Source organism: Mastigoproctus giganteus, chromosome 7 (assembly GCF_048544385.1).
Source record: "Mastigoproctus giganteus isolate SK-2022 chromosome 7, ASM4854438v1, whole genome shotgun sequence".
NCBI classification, from domain to species: Eukaryota; Metazoa; Arthropoda; class Arachnida; order Uropygi; family Thelyphonidae; genus Mastigoproctus; species Mastigoproctus giganteus.
In genome coordinates, this window is record NC_143581.1 from 224,383,213 (window position 1) to 224,409,616 (window position 26,404).

Below are 26,404 nucleotides of genomic sequence, written 5' to 3' on the forward strand. Positions count from 1 at the left end.
AGTTAAAAGTATACAATTCCCGCCTGAGATCGATTAACTTGGCCCCGTTGTGAAAAATGGAAATAAATCTATTATTTCCGGGCCGGTGAGATTGTACAGAAGGAACGATCATATCAGGATGTTCGATTCCTTAATATTTTATGAATTTTGGAATCCTGGCTGTTAAGATGAGCCAACACCAATCTCCGCCTTCCCCCACTCTCAGAACAACGCAGTTAGCAGATGCCCTTAAACTGTACATGTTGCGAGCATGCATCGGAGAAAGAAGGCTGCTAATCACGATCAACATGACCACGGATAAAATAGAGCTGAACTTCTGGGATCAATGCTCTTGGCGAATCGCCCTTATCTCCGGTCTTCAACAGCGCTGTTAGAAAATCATAACCAGCTGGCACTCGCTGAAGGATTCCTATCTAACCAAATGCTATCCTCATTCCAAAAAATCGACGGTGACCTCCAAGAAGCGGTAGACAACGAGAAGTACAGAGAGAAAACACTAAAAATTTAGAATGCCATGCCCCAGCAGCTGCGTTTTTACCTGCCAATAGCGACACCCACGACCACCACAGACGTAATTGAGATGCCAATCGCCGTCTGCACCTGTGAGTCCGGCAGACTACGCTTGTCCAGCTCTCTGTTTGTTCGGGTTTTAATGGCGCATCAGGTCCAGCTCTCTCCTCCTAGAGAGCTGAACCTGCAATTCTCCTCCTAGAGAGAGCTGGACCTGATGGTCCAGCTCTAAATCACACCACTCCAGATCTGAGCTGTTATACTAAGCTGTACTACCTCACTCTAATCTAATCGCTTATTATTATTATTATTATTATTATTATTATTATTTATTTTCTTATTTATTTTTTCTTTTATTACTATTTTATTTTATTTATATATATTTTTTATTTCATTTTATTTATTTATTATTTTTTTTTAAACTTGGTCTCCATCAGGAAGCTGAGGCGACCTTGACGGAGACTAGCCAGAGAATTATGGGCAACCTGGCTACCTCCTAGTGGCGTGTGCGGGCAACGTGGGGTTCCACCAGGGGCCTGCGGCCAAATGCCAGGACACACAACAGAACCCAACACAATACTGCACATTCAACACACAACACTTTTCTGGCAATTACAGTAGCACTGTATTTCTTCACAGAGTACATATGGCGCAGATGTGGGAAGCCACAGGTGGCGCCTGACCCTAACACTATGCACACTATATACTAAGAGTACAAAGTTACATTTCTCCATAAGAACTTATAGGAATGTGTCTGGTTAATATCTGAATTCCAATATATGTGTTTATTTTAGTTTACCAATTATATATGTGCTTTATTCTATTTTGTAGGGTAGTATATAAAGTATAAGTATACTGATAAGCTGTGTCATATATCGAAGCATATATAGATTATCGAAACTGCAAAACAAATAAAAAAGTCACAGTTTATATAAATATCGCAGCTATTTTAAATTATACTTTAAACGGTTACACCACATCTGCAATCAAAAATCACTTGCAGATCGCCGAAATATTTTAAATTGAAAATTGTTTCATCAGTGCTACGTCAAAGCTGAAACTTTTCCTATATCTGTTCCACGTGCAAACATCCTCTTTCCAATCACGTCTGCTGCATATTTCCATCTATCATCTACATTCCTATTCGATTGAAGTGTCACTTCCGCTGGATCTCTGCTTCTGGTACTTGCTCAGCAACTTTAAGAGCATCATTTCGGATTCATTAGTTGGCAGTTTTCCAGAATGATTACCATTAAATTCTATTCTTCAGATAGTTTCTTAAAATATCTATCTAACTGACGTCCTCTCTCTCTCTCTCTGTCTCTCGAGATGCAATCGCTATCACCGGAAGTGGTGTTTCCGGTGCACAGGAGCCATGATTACATCTTGAACAAGAATATCGCATCCACTCCTATATGTGAGGAAGTTACGAAACTGTAATTATTAAAACTTTTCCTATTCCTCTACTGTGTGAAATGTTCCTTCATGCATATATCCATGTTTACTAACATGTTGGCAATCTTTCTAAATCCATCTGGGATAGCAACAAGTATGAAATTGCAATTTTCTTCAAGAAAGCGTCAAAAGATATTTAAATTTGTCCCTTATGAATATCTAGCTCGTCTACCAGTGCCATCAGTAACACAGAAAATAAAGAATTAATTTTATTTTTTCTTCATACAAAACGTTTCCTAACTCTCACCAAACCATTTGATATTTCAAGTCTGATATATCTGCAATTTTTTTCCCCCTTTCTTCTGGGCAGTGACTTGACTAGGAAGAAAAATAAATTATTATATAAAGTGAAAGCGTGGGCTAATATAAATGTGCATCTTTACCTTACTGAGGGGAGGGAGAGGGAAGAGCAGCTTTAGATATCTCCCTTGATTATACTCTACTTTCTTTTTGTTAAAAGACTCTACCAATTCAAAGTTCATTGTTCACCGGTAATTAAGACCCACTTAACTGACATTGAAAATCATTAGAAACTCTGATCCTATGATCAGTACGCAACTTTGCAGTGCAGACGTCCTCCAATGTCTGCAATATTTCAGTGCCACAGTGATCCCATGGCCCAAGTTTGATACCTTCCGACGCGGATTTAAGTCACCAACCCAGATCTTTAAGTGATTCCGGAAAGAAGATACAAGGTAAAAATATATTTATGATTTTAATATTAAGCTATACGAAAGCCAACAGCGCTCTACGTGCCTTTTGTGTCCCATCCCTTAATCATTATCTTCTCTCAAGGTCGTCCGTGCGAACTTCACCTCACTGCGTGGGTCGATTGTTCTGAAGCTGAAAGAACCCCCTACATTTGTCCTTTGGAGTCACGACCTAGCAGAGTTAATTCCTTTCTAGAATTTTCAACCAATCACTCACTAACAGCCCTATTCGGCGAAGCTCTATCGGGCATAAACACCGCAATGATCCCTCATTCAACCAACCCGACATACCCGGAAGTAAGGGTATCACCGCCCTAAAGAACAAATCTTCCGATATTTCAAGGGCATCTCCTCGCAAGAGCGAAGTCTCGGAATGCACCACGAATCGCATGAAACGCGCGAGAATGGGTCGCAAACTCAAATCTGTCCGCAGTGAAACCAAATTAAAAAGCAAGATTGCAATAACCCCCTCCCACCACTCCTAAAAGAAAATAACTTGATTTGTAGTAGCCAAACCAAAAATATTAAAGCAGCACTGACAGCGAACAGCAGAACGTCAACTACACCCAAACTGCCCAGCTTAATGATGATACGGAAAGAACTGACATTGTTAAAAACTCATGTAGCAAAGAAGGAAAAAGAATTCGCGGAACAGATTTTGAAGGTGCAGGAGGCTGGTCGGAAAAGAAAAACAATAGCAATCGAGAAAGCAACTACGAAATTGTGCGAAGCCCTCGGGACAATCGCTTGCACCCTACAGGAAATAAGTACTGAACGGTGTCGCTGCACTAATGACCGCAGCTTAGTCACGAAACGAGATGCAGCCACGCAAACAACACCCCTGGAGTCTGGCCAACTGCCTACACAAAACGGAAAGATTTATTTGCATGCAATAAAGAGTTCTTCTATACACGATAAGAATCCCAATAAGGTGGCTAAAGAAAATGAAAGCACCCTCGAAACTCTTCTAATCAAATCAGATTACTGCTAGTTCTTGAAATCACTTGAGAGTCTAGATGAGAAGAAGAAAAGAAAACCAAGCGACAAACTGTCACAGGAAGTAATTGGAGCCAACCACGTAGTGAACCACACTAATAAGTTGACTCAGTTTCACGAAAGAAACGATGATGTTGTACCACACATCAACAGACATGACCAAGCTACTGAACCAAGGATCATCGACCAGGGATGCGTATCGAGAAGCAAGAGCCCACTCCATCCCCCCCACTGGAAGGCAACCAAAGAATTCCAACAACACTAACAAACAAGCAATTATCAAAGACTCACCACAGTAAACAGGCGCTGAGAAATATGACATCTCTGTCGCCTTGCCCATGACCAAGATTTTTGTCTCCAGGTCGGACCCTCAACAAGCCCCGAATCCATAAAGAGAATGTTTCTTGTGAAACACAATATCCCCATCGAAGTAAAAGAACTTAAAAGTAGGCAAACAGGCTACGCCTCATTTCAGGTAAGGTGTTCACTCTCTGCCTACGAAAAAGTTCTGGCTCCCGATTTCTGGCCCCCAACGCATACTTATCAGACCTTTCTTTGAAGAAAAAAGGTCACCCCCTCAGCAATCCCTACCAACTCGTCCTCTACAATAGCAATCACCCGTTCCAAAAAACCTCCATCCACGCCCCACATTCAGGGTTTTCTCGCAAAATGTGCGCAGTATTGTCAACAAATTGGCCCCTTTGCATATCTCTTCTCCTGCTCGACAAATATGATTTCATCTGTATCCAGGAAACTTGGCTTAACCATGGAAGACAACTTACCCACATGGCCACTCCCCATGTGGGTAAGTTGTCTTCTTTCCAATTGTCTTTCTTTTCCACTTTCCAATACGGAAATATTTGCAACGGCAGGACCACAGAAGTGGAGGTGGCGTCTCCATCATATACAAAGACATCCACCACCTTGTGTGTGCACAACTCAGCGACTCCCCTGCATTTGAAGCCATTTCTGCAATTTTTAAAGTCAAAGAAGTGTAGCTGTATATTTACCTCCTGACCATAATCCCGACACAAGGGATGAGCTAACTACCTGGATTATAACCCACCTCAAGCCTCACGTGCTCACCTTTGTTTTAGAAATTTCAACATGCCCTCCCGAAGACATGAAGCTGCTATGCAGGACGTCGTACGTTCCTTCTCATCTTTAGGCCTTAAATTAACCCACACGCAACCTACAAGACGACATCAAAACCTCGACCTCTTATACCATAACCTCGACCATCTCACTCTCACATCGCCGATTTTTAAGTTTGCATCAGATCACCTCCCAATTGCCTTTGATTGTGAAAGTCTATGCTCTCCCCTACAACTTGAACAATATGACCATAAAGAATCCCAACTGAAGATCTCATTAAAATATATGCAACCTCAAATCATCCTACAAAGACTAAGAGCTACAGACTGGAAAAAAATTGCTGCTAGCCATCCTGATCAAACGCTTACCAATTTAGCTAACTTGTTAAAAGACATCGCTCGTGAATGGGGCTTCCTAATCCGTCCGCCTGTCTTCTAAGACCAAGAACTGGTTTACCAGCGACGCAAAACTCGCCTTCGTCATGAAACAGAAACTATAAAGGATATAGCAAAGGACACGGAATCTAGCCGACTACCAGCTCTATAAAAAACATCAGGCACGCTTCCTACGCATTCGGAGGATGGCACAGAACGACTGGATTGCACACAGAATGAAACTTGGGAAAAGAATCTACACCAACAAGAACCAACAGTCCCCCATGACCACTGACATCTTCCTCACGTGGGCTAACTTGCTCAAAACTAAGCCCCTGCCTGCCCCAAAACCCTTTATTCGGGTTAATCCACCAGCTAACCAAACATCACTGGATAAAATAGCCATCACAAAGGAACCCTTTACTGAGGTCATCAACAGTCTTCCCAACAAGTCTACCACTGGCTCGGATGGATTCCCTGTTTTCATGATTAAACTATGCAGTGTATATATCATAGACCTCTTGTTTGACGCATTCAACTCCATCCTCGAAACAGGAGTTTACCCTGCCATCTGGAACATATATTATGTTTTTCCCGATCCAAAAAAAGTATAACCCAAATCGCCTAATGACTACATACTAATTTCCGCAGGATGCACCGTTCTTAAAATCTTGGAAAAAGCCATACTCCCTGCTCTCACCAATCACATGTTCGGCCACAAACCTCCATATCTCCATAGTGTACTACCTGGACGATCCACGATCACCAACCTCATAGACACACTGTTCAGAATTGAAGGTACCTTAAGCAGCGGGATATTGTGTTCCTCGACATTAAGGCGGCCTTTGACAATCTGCCCACCCATGCATTATGTGTCATACTGTGCAACTACTTCAAAATCTCTGGCCACATTCTAGTTCTCCTTAGGAAACTCCTTCAGCCCAGGACCATAAACATCAGAAATAAGAACCATAATCTTCGCATTCTTTGCTCTAGAGGGCTCCCTCAAGGGGGCGTTCTCTCTGCCGCATCTTTAGAACCCTTCCTAGCAAACCATACTAATTTTACCACTTATGCAGATGATATTAAGTTCTTGATCATCACAAAATGCCCTCAGTCTCTCCAGTCTATTACTGTGAGCTCCAACCGACAGCTACATGAACTGGAAAATTACCTTCATGCGATTGGGCTCTCCATTAACAAAGAGAAAACTTCACAACCCTCTATCACCAAGAAGAAAAATACCAACGATGTGAACATCACTGTAGCGAACTCCCCAGTTAAAAAAGTCACCCAACATAAGGATTTGGGTATCACCTGGGATAAAGACCTCACCTTCTTGCTTCACTTTAATGCCACTCGAATGAAAACATATTCGGCTTTATGGGCAGTAAAACAGGTCTCCAACTTCCATACCCCGCATCTTATCATCAAATACATTCTTCGATGCATAATCCCAATTCCTTTATATGCCTGACTATATGGTCCTCAGCACCCTCATCATACCAAGCCAGGTTCCTTTCCCTAGAATACTGGATTTTGAAATGGCTAAATAGGGTTGCCGAGCTAACACCTACAATTTCAAAATCTGCTCTGGTCACCAATCTTAATACGCTTCCTTGGAGGTATCACATCATCTCTAGGAACCTTCTTACCCTCTCTCAGCTTCTATTCAGAAAACTGAGCTCACCTGATATATGGAAGAAGAGAAGACAGGAGAAGATGCCAGACCAACACATCCCCATACAGATCAAAGCTGCGTAGCATGTCCTCCCTGGACAACATGTTTCCACATAACTCCTTCCAAATATTGAATAGATTAGCCATAGACGTTGAGAAGCTCTGCAAGGACAGAACCTACAAATCTTCCATTCTTGCAGACATGTATGCCCTTGTTTTGCTCTAGGTGGACTCTCTGAGATGCCGCGCTGTCCACACTCTGTTGTATCTGAATGTACTTTTATATGTTGTATCTTTATGTTGATGTATCTACTTCAGAGGCTGTTTAAGGCCGTGTATTGTATCTAGGCTTTGTACACAATGCATTTGTCTGTCACTTACAGTATATTTAATCTCTGCATGTAACTCGTGTCCTCTAGCTGTATAGCTGTAAAGGGACATTTCTTCGGAAATAAATTGATAATAATAATAATGTGGGAGAGTGCCCGCACCTGGACTCATCTGACCACGGCATATTTCCATTTCCCCCCACTACCACTGAATCTATCATTTCTGGTTTGGAAATAACTAAAGATTGACCAGTCCTTGGCAGTTTTGAACGTATGAACCAATAAGTTTCATGTCACTGAGAAAAACTTATAAACCTTCAAAAATTTCATGGTTACTCGTTGTCCAAAGTGGAACATCCGAGCATGTAGTGTGAAAGCCACTCTCCAATAAAGAGTGGGCACTGCCTCTTTCCAGGCTTATCACAGTACCTTGGTTCGATAGCAAATGTACAATTTAATCGGCAATCAAATTCAAACGTACATTTATAAAATACAATATTAATACTGAAAAAGGCAACACTTTACTTTGTTTTGATTCAAATCATAGACGTCTTTAATCTGTTTTTTTATGTACAGTCACTCTGTTGAAACTGGTTCAACCATTTTACAAAAAGGTGAACTCAGTCGACAGGCTTGGAGCCTTTACAACAGAAGGAAGAAAATACAGAAGATAAACACCTTCCACAACCTCCAAGTTTGCTGTTAGTAGATCCCTCCATGCAGGCTGGTGTGGTTCTGAAAAGACAAACGAAAATCAAATATTTGCTCATTAAAATACCAGACTTCATTTACACAATTAAGATTTCAGATAAACTAAAAGAATGCGTTTTCTTTTAAACTTTATCAATTCAATAGGATAGTTCTTTCGTAATTCAGTATTTGTTGGTAATGAATAATTAGAGTATTCAGATAGAGGCAGTCGAAAGTAATGCTACTTTACTTATATACACTTGCGTCCAAAAGTTAAGTTACACCACAAAATCTGCGATAAAGAAGAACTCGTTCTCCATTAAATTATATCCAATCTTTTTGAAAGATTATAACACTCAATTAAACTGAGTTAAAAAGAAATATGTCTCTATATTACTGCTGTTAATGATTTAAAATTACTGCTACCTGATTTAAAATAAATGCACCAACCACGAGGCCCTCATGGATAGGACAGTTGGTAGAATCGTCGTCCTCCCCAAAACCACGTGGAAAAGACCCAAGCTCGTATTCTCGTCAAATAAAAATTCCTCATGACGTGAGGAATTTTTATGGGCCTTTTCACAACGTGGCTAAGTTATTCGGCCTTAGGCGAGCGTCGCATGGTTTTTCCTTCCGGAAACGAGGGGTTTTCGTCTAGCAAACCGAAAGTCGACCACAGAACGCAATTTACAGACAGTACATATGGAGCTATACGGCCAAAGTCGTTGATGCTCCTAAAACCTTACTACAATAAAAACCAACTTTGAGATTTACACTTGCTTTCTTACCCCCCAGAAAATTCGGTACAAGTTGCCTATTCGTTGAAACGTGACACAACAAATTTTTGAGTCCTCATTTCGGGTAGAGTAATTTCAAATAAGCTTACAACATAAATCCTAAAGTTATTTTCATTCAACTGAATGCTCTGAATCAAGGATTGTTAAGCTTCAATGGTTTTCAAAACCCGACTTTTGCACGTCCGGGAAAACTCTAAGGCTACGCGCGCGTTGTGTGTGTGTGTGTTAATCACAGTAGAAACTAAGACTATGAGGCATCAACGTTGTCACTGTGAATTTTTTTCGGTCGGTCTGCTAAGAACCTATTGACTTCCGTCCATGGGTTAAATCCATGAACCCCTGGAGTTTCCGGAAGAAAAAAAAAAAAAAAAAAAACCATGCAACCCTCGTCTGACACGAATATCCTAGCCACGCTGTGAAAAAGCCCATAAAAATGGTAATTATAACCACTTTGTTGTAATTACCATTTTTAACCACCCGCGATGGCGATAACTCTACAGTATGGAACTTTATTAATTACCACTGTGTATCGACAACCCTCTAAGATAGTGAAATCCAAGTCTCTGCAGCTCCCACAAATGCAAAAAAATTCACTCTTCTGAATTCTGGCTGCTTAAAGAGGCATGGGCAAAAACTTCACCTCCATCCCCAAGTGTAAATCATGGTAATGGTTCAACAGCTTCACCTGGGTCAGTTACCCACAAATGTTCAAGACGTTTCATTGGATCCTATTCGCCATGAAAAATTTTGTTGGCTGAATACTGGGAAAGTCTTAGCTGCGAGTGCGACCGCTTGGGCTGAGATTATAACCTTTGATTTATTTGTCATAACAATAAACTCAGTGTAACCACTGTCGGATTTAGGACATAAGGAAAATAATCCACTGCTTTCGGCGGCCTTATCCTAAGGGGGAATTGACATATCTTTTTTTGTGAGGATAAAATCTATAATTACATATTTTAGGGTCTCTGCACATGCTTTGGCTTAATGATTTATCTAAACTTAGGTAAACAACTTCTTCCATCATCCTGAAGTTGGAGTGTGGTTTCAACAGATTTGTAACTGATAAGAAGTACGCAAAATGATTCTACGAGCTGCTCTAACTTCAACCTGGGGAATTTAGAAATATATTCTAAGTTGCGGAACCTGAAATTGCAGAAACATATTGTATATTCATCGTTGAACAATAAAGGCGAATTAATTAATTTATATTATTTTATGCGTTATAATGAGATAAAAATTAAGAAATAGTACTGGTGTAATTCAGGTGTCACAAAACTCTCATGCTGTTTACAAGCCTGATGATAGGACCTTTTGATAATAAATCCCCCTCCTCCCGAAGAGATGATATTAGCACATGGAGGAGGAGGAAGAGGTAAAGCCGTTCGAATTATCTCCATAAAGTATCCGACAATCTCAATTTCATTCCGACCTGGAGATCTGGCTGGCCTGTTCATATGAAGAATATGAAAAAATTCGTTGAATAGCTGAACCCTTTGTGGAAAAGGTCGTCCATGAAAACGAATTCTTAAAAATGTAATCTGAGTAGTGGCAGTGCCATCTCAAGAATCGCTGCGGCCATTTGTCATTGTACTTCCCTAGACCATCAGAACGATGGGCAGGATCAGAATAAATCGAAATTAATTACAAGACTGAATTACGACTCACCTGTATGAAGAACATTGGCCTATTGGGTTTGGCTTCTAAAGTAGCGTAGTTCCCACCAAGTCACAAAATGTAAGGGTGTGTTTGGTCTGTTTCGTATATTCTTATTATTGAAATACAAATAAATCCATCCGTTGGATTTATAATAAATAGGCGGATTATCAATCACACTCATTTCGGCAATAAGAATGGTTTTTCTTATAAAGTTTGTCATTGTCCATGATCGTTTGGACGATTTTATGGCAATTAGCAAATCATTAGCGTATTACAAATTACCGGTAGGTGCATTCGACGGTCACTCTGCCTGTTTATACGGATGAAAAACCGAAATTTCTGGGAGGACAACCTTGCGACTCTCATCCTTGATCAACTAATTCGGATGCGATTTAAAATAAGCCCATAAAATATTCACCCGTCTAAACGGAACTTGAACTCAAACCTTTTCCACATAGAATGAGAGCGATCGTAACCACAGTGCTAGCTGCGAGGGACTTATCCATAGAGAGCTGTTAGAATCTAATGGTAACTTGTTCTCGACTGCTATTATAAGTTTCATGAAGCCTGTTATTATATAGTTGACAGAACATTACTTGCGGCTTATGATAACACATGAAAAGGTGATATTTTTACAAAAAGTATTAGTTTGTCCCTCTCTATAGTAAAGAGTGCGAATGAGACGTATGCAAAGCAGGAACAGGTTTTAAAGTGTGTAAGCAATACCTGGTGCAGTACAAGCAGAATGAGTATATGTATGTGTTCCCTGTCTAGCATTAGCATTATCATTAGCATTAGTAGAGGCATTTGATGCAAGAAAGCAAGCTTATGCAGCATCAGCCAAAAAAAAAAAAAAAAATAATAAATAAATAAAAAAATAATAATAAATAAATAAAAAATAACCACTTCCACTTCACCCCTCTGTTCGTTCGAAATACCTGTCCAGCTGAGCCTTAAACTTATTTAGGCTATCAACTTCCACTACAAGGGATGGAAGTCTGTTCCACCAACCATCCACCCGCTGGCTAAAGGCAAATTTCCTCACGTCTATCCTACATCTGTCTTTCCTCAATTTGAATTTATGCCCTCTCAGGTGATTTTTCTGAGCAAGAGGAAGAATCCCATCAGCATTGAGCATGCTTAAACCATTCAAGGCATTATACACCTCAATCAGATCACCTCGCTGGTGCCAAGTCTCCAGACACTGTAATTTGCAAAACTTAAGCCTTTCTTCGTAAGAGCACCCCTTTGTTCCATTCACCAATCTTGTTGCCCTTCTCTGTGCTCGTTCCAGCATCTCTACATCCTTCTTGAAATGAGGCCTCCAGACCTGTATACAGTACTCTAGGTGTGGCCTGACAATTGCCTTATACAAGGGAATAATCACTACGGTGGCATATGTCTATCTCCACCTAATATCTCTGTGATGGAATATAGAATCTCTGCAAAACGGGCCTGACATAGTATTAATATGTGTTAGCGCGTGTACTGAAGTATGTGTTGTTTATGTCAGGCCACTTTGCCACCATGGAGCAGCTAGCACCTGGACAGCTGATTCCTGGTACCCGATCATCAGCACGTGGAGCCGGAGAAAGTCCAGTAGAGTGTGCATATAAGCACAAAATCTCGCATCCACCAGTGAGTGCTAGCAATCCCGTACTCAGGGTGCCCAGTCCTGAGAATCAGAAAAAAAAAAAAAAAAAAACACCCAACCTCTGGGAGGGAAAAAAAATAGAAAATGGAGAGAGTCCTAACTATGTGGCTTGCAACAAATGCTTTCCATTAAAAAATAGACTACAACAAAAACGCTGAAAGGCATATGAAAATTAATACTACCGGTAACAAGGATTTTAACATCAGTAACGTCATGTATATGTATTTCTATCCCCGTGATACAAATTAAAATCAAATAAAACGTGTTTCCAATCCTCATACGATCCACAGACATAAACACTGTTCTCCGCTAACCCCATTTTAAATAATTTTGCCTTTAAGGATCCATGTCCTGTTAATATAAGGGACGTTTTCACAGCTGGGCAAAATCACATGGTTTTATTATTCAATAAAAGATGTTGTCGGGCAAGAAACATCTGGTCACTGAACCTGTTGTACTGGTATACCACCTACTTTGCCATATATGATGCAGTTCGTTTAATATCCCTTTTTTCAGACTTACTACTGTTGACCATATCAATAAGTCAACAACTCTACCCTTCTTTAAAGGTAAATAAAGCCTCTATATGCTACATATAGATCCAAAGGTAAAATCCCAGCCAAAGCTTGAAGGGCATTTTGTTGACACTGTTCTACGAACACGGCATATTGCCAGTAATATTATTCTCTGTACAGAACTTAATTTATTTTTCACTTGGAAGAAAAACTGCTTTATAGAGTTTTTTATTCAAACCCCAATCAGATCTAATAACCCTAATTAGAGCAGCACTAAAAACTAATTTTATTAGCAATTTCTTCTAAGTGTGCTTCAAAATTTTATTTGTCATCCAACATCAAACCGAGATATTTCTGTGTTTTAAAATAACTTATTTGTTTATTAAGAATTGTGGAAAGAGGACGTTTCAACACGAATTCATCAAAGTAGGAAGATTCTTGGTGCCCTCAACAACAATACCTCCCGTAGAACTAAAAAACATATTGGACAGTCGTTAGTGGAATCGGTACTTTGCTATGCCTGTGAGGTGTGGACACTGAAAGAGGGTGACAAAAAGAAGTCTACGGCCCTAGAGATGGACTACCTACGTCGGAGTGCTCTGATTTCTAGGCTAGAGAGGATAACAAACGAGGAAATAAGATGTATGCAAGCAGATGAAGATGTTATAGAACGAATAGAAAATAGGAGGTTGAGATGGTTTGGACATCTAATATGCATGAATGAAGAGAGATGGCCTAAATTTATATATGAGTGGATGCCAAAAGGGAAGAGAAGGCGAGCACGCCCTAGAAAAACATGGAAGGAATGTGCGCTATCAGCCATGAGAAAGAGAAAGTTGCAGATGCCCACGTCCAGCGAATTTGGAAAATGGGAATGACAAGGCGGCGGTCTGCCATATTAAGTCGAACATAGATAGATTTGTTTATTAAAAATATGTACAGTTGGAGGACGAAGATAATTAAAAGAACCCTTAAAAACCATCATCTTAGTCTTATTTAAAGATATAATCAACTTATTTTTTTGAAAACCAAGCGATTAGATCATCCAAAATTTCTTTCATTCTAGTCTCCAAGATCGAACTGGACGAACCTGGAACACATATCACTAAATCATCAGCATAGGAAATTTCATGGCAGTATTCGTGACTCCGAGAGAGCCACTGGTCTAAGATAGCATTCCAGCATATAGGTACCAACACAAACCCCTGTGGACACCCCCGTTGTATCTTTGCATCGTAAATCAAATTATTTGCCCTTATAGTTATTTTCCTGTTTGAAAAGTAACTTCTTAGAACTTTATATAATAATTAAGAAGAACAGTTCACATTGACAAACACATTCAACACACTTTCCCACCATAGTGAGTCAAATACTCCCTCGAAGTCCACAAACACTGCCATAACATATTTATCAGAAGTATTATCACAATATCATAAATAGCGTCTTTAGCTGACTTGCCTTGTTTGAAACCATACTAATTAGTATGAACTGAGTTACTCTGTTGCAATAATTCATTAAGTCTAATTGCTAAAAGCCGTTCATAAATCTTGCCTAAATTAGTTCTGTATGCTCTAGGGTCTGTGGGATTCTTACCTGGTTTTAATATCAGCTTTAAAATTGGAAATTTACAGAAATTGGGGAAACCGATGCTAACAAGCATTTATTGTACACATTTCATAGAATTTCTGAATAAATTTCAAACAGCTTTATAATTGCAGAATTCTCTATTAGATCCCATCCTGAGCATTTATTTACATTAATTTGTTTCATTACTGACTGCAACTCTGTCATAGTAAATAAAGCAGTTTCCGTTGGTGTATCATACACAGTTTTTCAATCTCACTCTTGCTCATTCTGCTGAATCCTCACTGATGTTATCAGACTTATATATTTATAATATCAGTAACTGAAGAATACCAATCTAAGGTAAATTCATTATTATTATTTACTATGTGGCAAAAATATTTCCTGAAAAACTTTATTACGGGAAATTTTGTATAGTACTCCCAATGGATCTGTGTTACCTGTTTCTCTCACAAACGTTTGCCATGAACTGATCTTATGTTTCATGATTTCTTTACTTATAATTTCTTTTTATGCTTATAATTAACCCTGAACCATTCAACCTCTGAAGGGGGCCAAGAACGTCTTCTCTGGTACTCTCTTCTAGCACGATTTACCTCTTTTCTGAGTTGGCCTGAGACCACCAAGGAACTGTACTTCTACCTTTTTTTCTTCTTTTTATATGCATAAGAGGAAATTCGGATATTCCGATAACGAATATTCCACTGCATTCAAAACATTTAACTGCGTGCTAACTTCACCCTCAAATTCTATTCGCAATACCTGCTTAAATTTATCTCAATTAATTGATTTCAGTGAAAATCTATTTATATTTTGTAAACCAGGTACAAAAGTAAACGCCCCCCGTTCAGACTTAATATAAAGTGTATGGCTCTATGACCACTCTGAGTAGCTTCTGTCAAGACTCGCCAATCCCTTAATCTTATTACTGATGTTAGCAGATAACAAAGTTATATTAATATTTGATTGCCCATTAACAGTTGGGAATGCATATGGCATTCCCATTACATTGTGAACATTAAAGTAAAAGCATAAATCAGCTCTTCAAGTAATCTCCCTCTGTTGTCTATAATTCCACTATGCCAAAGTAAAGACTTAGCATTAGCATCCATCGTTATTATGAGATTCGATTACCAATAACACTCATGAATATTCAAAGTACTGTAGTTTACAGTATCAAGTATATCTTGTGAAGGTGGACACTACAATGACATCAGTTACAAGGAATAACCTCTCACTGTAATCAATACACATTGTTCTGGGTACAAAAATTTGTCATTTTTGTAACCGTTACATCAGTGTTATTTATTACTAGAGCTGATTTTGGATTATCATTACTGGATTGTACTGTTCTAGAAGCTAAAGGCAAGCCAAATGAGCAATGCATGGAGCTTATTCTGGGAACGCTGTTTATGGTCCCAAAATTGATCTTTGATATCTCGCCCTTCGTTGATTCATAAATGACATCGACGAAGGGACTCGCCCTTCGTCGATGTCATTTATGAAATCAAGGATCTATCTTCGTCGATCACAAATGATATCGATGAAGGGACACTGGGGGTGACTTGGACGGGCTAAAAGGATGGTCAGAATGGCAGCTATATCTTATTGAAGCAAAATGCAAGGTACGTAATACCGGCGTAACCGGAGGTTTTTCGTCCAGGCAACAGAGAACACACAATTTACAGACACAATACACATGAGTAGATGAAATAACTTTCAAGGTGACCCTAATAAATAAATAGTTTACATAATAGTAGTCTGCACGGGTAGCATGGTATCGTTACCGTCCTCCCTACACCGGGTGAAAAAGGCCTGGGGTCGAATCCCGTCGATGACGCGAGGAACTTTTATGTGCTTTTTTAAATCCGTGGCTAAGTTAGTCGGCCTCAGGCGTAGATAGCAAGGTTTTTTCCCAGGAAAAACTAGGGTTTTTCATCCAGAAAAAGCAGGCAAATCGATCAGAGAACGTATGCAATTCGCAGACACAATACACATGGGTAGAGGAAATAACTTTCTGGTTGACCCTAATAAATCGTTTTTATTATTTTATATATATATATATATATATATATATATTTTTTTTTTTTTTTTTATGTAATAGCAGGTCCAATATAACATACAACTGGTGGGGTTGAATTAAAAACACTGTGGAGAAAGAAAGGGATATTTTAGAATTACGACATGCTCGAATATAAAGTTCTCTGTGCAGTGTAAAAAGGCGACGATGAAGGCCAATGATGTCCTATCCATGATTTATTGAACCTTTGCTTTTAGAGATAGGAAGGTTCCAGAGTATAAGGCAAATTGTAAGACTGCACTTGGAATACCGTGCTCAAATATAATGATCTCATCGAAAAAAAAAAAAAAAAAAAAAAAGAAAAGAACACTGAGCTTCTTGAAAAAGTCCAAGACGGGCAATCCCTATGGTGAGATCGGGGAAAAGGTTGACCGAAGAGGAAAGACGTGTATTTTATTTATTATTATTATTATTTTATTTTATTTATTTATTTTTTTTTTTGTCAGTGCAGCAATGGGCAATGGCTTCCTTGCACTATGTCGTTAATATTAATACTAAATTTTCGTTCTTATTTTCAGATCACTAATTATAAATTGTTATTAATAATTATACTATATTAAGTTATATGAACAATAATATTATTAACGATAGAAACAAAAAAAAATTATATACATTCTCTCGTATACTGGGCCCTCTTTAGAAATTATCAATTAATTAATTGGATTGTGTCGTTTGAAACACAATCCAATTAATTAATTGCTTTTTGTTGATAATTTGTTTTCGACTTTTCCGGAATCTGCTGTTTGACCTCTACCCTTACGAATACTATCTCTTCATAAGTCAAATCTTTACTTCGCTCATAATGAATGAATGATAGCGAACCATACACTTCCTGCCTGATTGCGTTTATAACGTCGCTTGATATTTTCCTTAGCAGGAAGTTGAAATTTCCATATAGATTTTCCCAGAAACATCAGATTATTCACAAGGCCACAGATTTTATACTTCGTTGATAATTTGTAATTTTATATCAAAATAAAGATAAGAGTTTGTTCTTTTCAGTGGCGGCTCGTGACTCTGATGTCTGGGGATGCTGCGTCTTAAAGTTACATTAAATTGCCTTGGTTATAAGACATATAGACATACACAGTAATAATAATAATAATAAGCTATTTAAAAATACTACAAAACATTGACTAGACATTTACCATTAACAGACTTGAACTTTTAATTAAAAAAAATCCAGTCTTCGGTTTTTATTTGTTGAAAATAGATTAATAACTTTTTCATTCAGTGCACTGTTGACCAGAGAGAGAGACGCTGTGGTGATCTCGAGAAAAATGTTGGTATCGACATGAAGTTCGTACGAAAAATAACAAAGCTCTCCTTGTTAGCAGCAATTAATTGCTTTGTAAAAGAATATCTCTCACCTATGTCAACACTTATATAGTCGCATACTTTCTTCGCTTCAATCATGAGTGTTTTTGAAGGATTTTCACAGTATATTGAATTCCTGATTTTTAGTATGACATTCTTAAAGTTTCCTATATATTCATGTATTTTAACTGCCTCAATTTCTTGAGATTGAATTTGATTATAAATAACTTGCACGCGAGGCATTATCTGATGGAAAAGTTCTCACCAGAACTTGAATTTTTCATTACTTAAGATGCGCAAAATTCCAGTTGCTTCTGAAATCGTCTTACCTGCGTTTGCTGTCGCTTGTAGTTCCTCCGTGCACTTTTTTTAAGGATTAAAAATTTTCATAAACGCTGTTCACAGTGCGTATTTTGAAGTTCCATCTTGTAGGGGAATGTCGGGCAACACGGGCTGTCCATATTCTTTCTGAGAACAGAAAGATGCTGTGGTGATCTCAAGAAAAATGTTGGTACCGACATGCGGTTCGAAAAGAATATTCTTGAATCTCGGGTACCACTTGCTACATTTCTCATCACATTCAGTTGGTGTGCATAGTAGCAGTGAATAAAATATGCATTTTTGTACACTTCTTTTATTTTAGCCTGAACTCCCCCTTTCTCGCCTTTATCACACTTGCGCCATAAAATGTCTGAGCAACCGGTTTTTGAGTATTTCCTTCGACGATTATGTCTAACTGATCTAGAATACATTTCGATATTCCGTCTGCCGTTTGGTTTTCCGGAGTGAAAAAACCCCAAAAACGCTCAAAAATGTCTCCATTCAGTTCATATCTCAGAACAATTACCATTTGTATATTTGAACAATTTGTATATGTTCTGAAACAACTGTTGTGTCATCAGCCATGACAGTTACGAATGAAGCTTCTTTAATTTCTCTTTTTATTTCATCCCCGCATATTTTCAACAAACAGTCAAGAATATCATTCTGAATAGTTTTTGAAATGCCTTTAAATGCTGCATTACTTTCTAAATGATTCTTTAAACTGGAATCTAATGAACAGGCGAAATTTATTAATCATCTGAATACTCCTGGATTTTTAGAATCGTCTTTTTCATCATGTCCAAGTACGTAAAGGAATTTCAAACTGTCCACAAAATTTAATTCAGTCTATTATTTTTGATAATACCTCACGATTCTTGGTAACTTTTCTGTTATGTTTGCAGATCGAAAGTCTGTAGGTCTCACTAAGCTGTTCTTTAATATTTACGCTTCCTAAAAGCGATAGTGAAATCACATTATCAATATGTTTCTTCGAACTCTCATGTTTTAGAGTTTTTCTTTCATTCTGTTTGTTTGTAAAGCCACTTTTAGTCCACGATAAGTCACCCCCGAACTGTAAAAATGGAAAACAAAACAATGAATTTTTAACTTCACAACCACAAAGCGAACTTTTCCTTTGGTACCATTCAGTTTTAAAACCGCGAATATATTTCTTATTATTACTTATTCCCCCCCTGAGAAATTTGAATATTTGGTGTGGGGCGGCCTTCTTTTTTAATCGCATTTTTTTCTTGGAGAGATAATTGTGAAAAACTAAGTTGCTGAAGTTTATTCACTGTCACGCGATTTACTTCATGGGGAAGCATGGAGGCCATGATCGAATCAAATTTCACAAAATCGTGTAACTTACTTACACATCACCTCATAATATAACTTAAACTTACCAAGTTCAAGCTCAATTCGCAATTAAGCTGTAATCACATAATTACACTGTTGAATGTTGAGTATTGACTTAACACTGATATTAATTACTTAATGGGAATACGGGCGAATAACAAAAAGAGACCGACATTGTGGCTACGCACGGATCATGGTCAACGATAAAATCTGAACCGCGCGCTTTACAGTGACTTTGATTCGTTTCACCTATAAAAAAATGTAATTGGCAAGTTGCCAATATGCTGGTTCCCAATGGCAACCAACTGTCACATATTCATTGGAATGCAAAATGTCACTGCCTGGCGCACAGTGAGGCCTACGGTTAATTAAACTTCAAAGTTGGAATCGATTTCGTGTTTTTATTCGTTTATTATTGAAATGATTACTGGAAATAGAGGATGCGCATACTATATGCGGGTCCTGTCAATAAAAATATTCATTTCGTTGCCCTGTTCTTCACAAAATTTCATATAACTCCGTTCCCAGATTTATATAGCTGGGGGTGCTGCAGTGACGTAGTGCCTATGGACGAGCCGCCCCTGGTTCTTTTATCTCAAACATAAATTATAGCGCTTATATAGTCATACAATTTCTTTAAAGTGTAAGAGGATCTAATCTAATATGCTTAGATACAGCTTTTTGAGACTGTGCATCTTATTTTGTTGACAGGCTCTCGATTAATTTCCTAAGCTTACCTGATTTTCTCGAAGCCCTTTTCCTTCCACAAACTTTAATGTTTCACCCCTCAAACAGGCAAAATTTTATGCGCGTAAGTTGAATTTTCAATAATCCAACCAAACTCAATCAGTGCCACATATTGGTGGCACTGATTGCCAAATAAACACCTTAAATATAATTTGGAACCTTGCACAGTAGGATCGGCCGAGTTCCAGGCTCATAAGCGAGAGGAACTTGCAAGCCTTTTTCACATGTAGCCGAGTTTGTTAGTCTTGGGCAGGAGTTTAACAGTTTTTTTTTTTTTTTTTAACTTGTGATAATGCAAGCTTTTCATCCCGAAACGGAGGGAAATCATTTCTAAATACACGCAAAGTACTAACGACCTTAGAATTATTGCCGAAAAAAATCCGACACAACCACATAACCATTTAGAATTTGCAAAGTATGTGTCTGTATGTTGGTGATCTTTTTTTGACCATACTAAAACCAGTTTCAGCCACCTTTTCACATTTCTGTTTTCCAGGGCAGATAGATTAAAACTGTATGAATCAAAATTTTTCCCTCTCAGGCTGCTGCAATGCTAATTATGAGCCAGAAATTCATTTGATTTTTTTCATGAACTTCGCGAGAGCACAGTGGTATAATCACCGTCCTCCACACCCAGTGGAAAAGCCTGAGTTCGAATTCCCATCAATGACGCGAAGAATTTTTATGTGCATTTTTCACAACATAGCTGAGTTAGTCAGTGTTACGCGATGTTACATGGTTTTATCCTCCGGGAAAAATAAATGTATAAATACTGCGATATGATTTTAGCTTGTTGTTGTTGTAGGCTTTAAGGCACATCAACAAATTAGGCCAAATTGGGCCGTATATAATATATCTGTACATTGCGTGTGTTCTGTGGTCTATTTGCTGTTTTGCTGGAAGTAAAACCCTATTTCGCAGGAGAAAAACCATGCTACCCTTGCCTGAGACTGACTAACTCAGCGGGTTGTGAAAAAAAAAAAAAGACCATAAAATTCCTCCCGTTGTTGACGGGACTCAAACTCAGGCATTTTCCACCTGACGTGTGGAAAACAGTGATTATACCAACTGTGCTACGCATGAGGCACGATTTCAGCAATCGAATTGCCTTATAAATTAAATGCAGAATATTGCACTAAACTATTATATTAGGGTCACTTAAAAAGTTACTTCAACTACCCATGTGTATTGTTTGTATGCTGCACGTGTTCTCTGGTCGATTTGCGTGCTTTTCTGGATAAAACCCCCCAGTTTTTCCGGGGATAAACCTTGCTATCTACGCCTGGGACTACCTACGACCGACTAACTCAGCCATGAAGTGAAAAAAGCCCATAAAAGTTCCTTTTATGGGCTTTTTTCACTTCATGGCTTTTTTCACTTCACTTCATTATCGACTATATTCAAGTCCTGGCCTTTTCCACCCGGTGTGGGGTGGACGGTGACGAAACCACTGTGCTACCGCGGAGAAGACCAGAATACTGTACTGTTAAGTACTACACTGCTCGACAAAATTAACAGAACAAAATGTTTTTAATGAATATTTTATGGTGAACAGTGTCGCAGAAGGCGAATATTTGATTTCATAGGCATCCTGGAATGCAAATTCCGAGTATCCAATGATGCCCTCATAATTAACTGTAATGGTTCAATTTTTTTAGTACTATAAACAAGAACCATTAATGAAATCTTGGAAGTTAAAAGGAACATCGGATAACGTAAGATATATATTTCTTAATACAGTATTAGTATTTATTTTTTAACGTGTAGTGCTATACAGAGCAACCTGTGGTGAAATAACTCCACAACATAAGACAACTTTAATTCTTCAAAGCTAATATTTGCATGTAAACAAAGCTACCTACCTAGATAGTTCCAAACAGGGCTCTGTCTTATCAGAACATTCTTCAAATCTGTATTGTGGAGGAAATGGAATTGGATTGGATGGTTCTCGTGACTTTGTGTCATCAGCGGGAGTAGCTTCGTTTAAAGAGGTATTACTCTCGTTTTTAGGAGAATTAGCCTCGCTCTGGTCAGGAGGACACCCAAAATACGGTGGTGGGCGGGTAGACTGGAAATAAAGAAATGATGCCAAAATTTTCATTGTTACTAACAGTATAACACACTACCCTACCAATTTATCACAGAATCCGAGGGATATGATAAATGAAACGGTCACACAGACAGAGTTGTAAGAAGAGCCATTAAAGGTGTGCTATCACTGAACACACGAGAAGTGTATCAATTCGTGCTTGTGCGGAGGGAGTATGACAGTAGCAGAGTTTACTCATATCACGCAGACGGTTTCCAGGATCTTCGGTGAGTGGCCACTGTGGGACAAAAATGAACAACGAGAAAGACAAATGTAGCCGGAAGAAAATACTTTAAAACTGGGACCGAAGTTATCTAGTCCAGAACGTATTCAAAGATCGGAAAGGAACATTGCAGTCACCAAAACCTTCAAAATCGACAGATCAGAAACTAGTTTCTAAGAGCTCCGCACGCAGAGAGCTCAGGCCAAGGAGTTCATCCAGTTGTATGGCCATCCACAGGGCTCTCACGGTGTGACGAGGAACAGACAGATCTGTTTCCAGTGATCTCAGTAACGCGACAATAGTCGGTGAAAGACTAAAAACGGGTAATGTAGTCAACCGAATCATGCTGCATGATATGTCCATCCGTGTTTCGGAGAAGGTCCGCACGCCTCTGTCTTCATGCCTACCTACTCCCCTTCTTGAGTAGGGACTGTTTTCATGGTATGACACGGGTACTCTCGTTATTCTGGAGGGATCTGTCGCCTGGAAAACGATAAATTTCTGTATCTGAACATTTTTGCAGACCAAGTTCATCTCATAATGCTGCACCCAGATAACGATGGATTGCTCCAAAGCAATAAGGCCACATTATCAGAAGCATAGAACAAGGGAACTAGGATTTGCACATCTGCAAATCCTAGCAGTCAACAAATTTGACTCCCGTTCGAGAATGCTCTAAAGACCATTCTCGAACGGGAGTGGATTTACATCACCAAGGATACATAGCTGTTGCCACTGCCATCACTGCTAAAGGTGGGCTTATATCAAACCCGGGAGTGAAACAGCCTTCAATATAAAGAACCAGCAGAATTTAAACTATTTAGTTGATGCAATGGTTTAATGCTAGCAGCAAACAAAATTTGCCTTCATGACGAATTGCATTGATATTGTGCTACTTTAAAACAAAAGACATTCTTCTGTAGTACCATTTGTTTCGAAAGGTTAATCTGTCATTTATGAGATGCCAGATTAACCTTTAAAAGGTTAATCATGCCATTTAAAAGATGACACAATGGCTAAAAGGCAGATTAACTTTTAATCTGCCAGTTGCAACACTCACTAGTTTCAAACAAGTGCTTTTTTTTTTTTAAAAAAGATGCAATACCGCGGCAACTCATTGTGAAAGCAACCTTTATTCTGTGAGTTCGAGCGACATTTTCCGAACTCTACTTGCGTAATTCACGTTCGTATTAATACATTTAGGCCTGACGTAGCCCAGTGGTCAGGAGCGAGAGTGGAGCGCACGCGTTCCTTGAGTGGACCGGGGTTCAAGCCCGTGACTACTAAATACGATAAATATTTGTATTGACGATTTATTGTAAACTCTTGACTTGGTTGTCGTGCCAGAGTATAAACAGAAAATTTATTTATTTTACTGTCATAATAATCGTTAACCATTTCGATGGAGCCTTGATGTAATATGCAGAATATTTACCCGTCGTTCACAGATTGTACAGGCTACGAGGGAGGTTGTAACTTCTTGCAATAGTGAATGAAAGATGTTGAATTTAAAATTCTTCCAAAACTGCAGTCACTGAAAGAAGCAGATCGAGTGAACCGAAAATATTCGACTGTATCTTGGCAAGCAGATGATCTTTAATGAATTCTGGATAATCAGCCTTCTACAGTGCTACTCAGTCAATTTCCTGATACGTAACTCAATTGATTCCTGGCTCTGTTGGAAAACTGCTTTTCCGATGGTGGTTTCGACAGCTTTATGCCAAGCGTGATATTAAACAAGCTAAGTAATGTATGCAGTGTGTTACAATTCAGGCGCGTTCGATTATTAAATAACGTGCCTATAACCTTGTACTCAACAAGTAGTTACCACAGCCTCAACATGTGATGTCACGATGCGTTGAGTGGCCGCGAGGTGAGAATTGTGCTAGTACTTTTTAAAGGGGATTGGGGATGCTTAGGGAAAATGGGTATTAACATGATATTTCATTGGTATGCTTAAATATCCAAGACTAATATAGATTTTTGTAGGGAGAAAACTTAGTGGGGGGAAGGTGGAATTGATCCAAAAACTTCCCAAGGACAAATGGAACGTAACCCCCCCCCCCCGAAAAAAAAGAAAAATAGAAAAATTTCTATACATGTTATTTCTACCCAATCACCAACTAAACTGCATTTGAAATATTTTTCAGTGTCCTGCTCCTTTACACTAGCTAAAATATAACTGTATACTCGTAAATTACGTACAGTTAAAATTTCAATAAACTGAAAACCGATAAAAATCTGTAAAAACAGAATAAAGACTATTTACAGCTGAAATTCAAAAATTACACCATGGAAGCTTTCAACAATGAATATATTTTTTTCTTAACCACAACCATATGTGGTTTTGGTGGCTTCTTAAGTACATTGGCAAGAAACGTAGTTGAACCACGTGATCTGGTTGTTAATAGCAATTTAAACCCGTATTTAATGCTGTGATTAATAAAATAAGCTAATAGTAATAACTGCTTCGTGCATTCAGCAAAAAAAAAAAAAAAAAAAAAAAACGAGCAAAAAGCAACGACTTTTATGCACGAAACAAGTACGTTTCGTTTCTGCGCATCCGCCTTATTGCCCATTCAATTTTCCAATCAGTGCATGGCAACAAGCAGAATATTCATTGCTTCGGCTACAATATGAACAGCCTATTTGATATGTATGTACGAGAAAAAAAATATATATATATTCCCGTATTTCTATTAGTTTATTTTTTATTTTCTATTTATTTTGATGAAATTTAGGTCTGTGCCTTGAACTATATTTCTTAGTTGGTATAAAAAGCCTAGTAGCGCTTACAACCCTGAATGCTTCCCATTTAGAATTTGTTGTTGGTCCCACTGCAGAATTTAAATATTTATCGAGACCACTGTAGCCATCCTTAAGAAAGCAAAAGCCCTTCCCTTTACCTTTGATAGTAGTTGTCTTTAATTCCACATCAATACACTGTGATCACTGCCACCCAGTGAGCCTTTTGTTTACCAGTTCAATGCATGAAGGGTCACTGCTGATAATCAGATCAAGAGTATTATTGCTTTCTCTTGTTGCCTCTCTAAACTGCTGTAGGAAACAATCATCCAATAAATCCACCAACGCCTTGCTACTATGTGAGTGACCAACCCACAAGGTCCAGTCAACATCTGGAAAGTTAAAGCCCCACATTATATGACATTCATTACTTTTTAAACGTTGGAAGATTTTTATGCAAAGACTGCAAACGATATTAAATTATGACAATTCTTTGATTCTATAACATAAAAAAAAAATCCATACTCAATTATTAACTTGCCAGTTTCCATATCATCGTGAGCTTTATACACATTTTTTTATTAACCGATATTAAATTATCGCCATTCTTTGATTTTGTAACATTAAAAAAGCATCTATATTCAATTATTAAACTGCCAATTTGAACGTCATCGTGCAAACTTTATTTTATTTATAAATCATATTATCTAACATGAGTGAAAAGCAAGAGTGGAGACATTTTATTTACGTTATAGGAATGACAAAAAACAGTTCGGAAACTTATAATATATAATTCTGTATATACAACACCAAATCAACAAACTAATTAATACCTGAAACCACAGAGATCCCAGATGTAACCTTTGGGCTAATAGTAAGAATTGTAAATTACAGACTACATACAGCTAAGGGTAAATCGATAGCAATCATTGATTAAACACGATCATTTTACAAATGCTTACTTACATCTTCCATTCCATGTTCCACTCTGACACCTAGCGTTCAATAAAAAAATATTAAAAATAGTTTCAAATGCATGGATAATCAGGTAAAATTGATATTTTTTCTTGACTTGATCTATGCAGTAACAGTATTTTTTTTGGTGTAAAATTAAAAATTATTGCATTAGTTTCAAGCAGTTTATTTACTAAAATATTTAAGCAAAACGCATAGAAATGTTTACACTAATATGAGTTTATTTTATTTACAATCAACTCTACTTGAAATTATGAAAATTTAAATACTGTATTACGACCTTAAATTAAAAAAAAATAATATAATAAAACAACAAAAACATATAAAGTTGATAACATTATGATAAAGTACTTTCCCCCCTTTAATCCCCCCTCCACAATTAATCTGTTATAAGTAGAGAGCATTTTATAACAAGGTATAGTCCAGGCCCAAAATTTTAATCATCAACAAGTACGATTATTTCTTATTAATTTGACTTTCTTTCTTGATAATTCTATAAG

General features: G+C 38.1%; 1 protein-coding gene across 1 annotated transcript; it reads left to right on the forward strand.

Annotated features, from left to right (window-relative positions):
• Positions 1-4,457: 4,457 nt before the first annotated feature.
• Positions 4,458-13,342, forward strand: LOC150083726 (uncharacterized). The gene is made up of 2 exons (XM_090378586.1): positions 4,458-4,476; positions 12,852-13,342. Exons 1-2 carry the CDS (start codon positions 4,458-4,460, stop codon positions 13,340-13,342), a joined length of 510 nt encoding a protein of 169 aa, XP_090234712.1.
• The last annotated feature ends 13,062 nt before the right edge of the window (positions 13,343-26,404 follow it).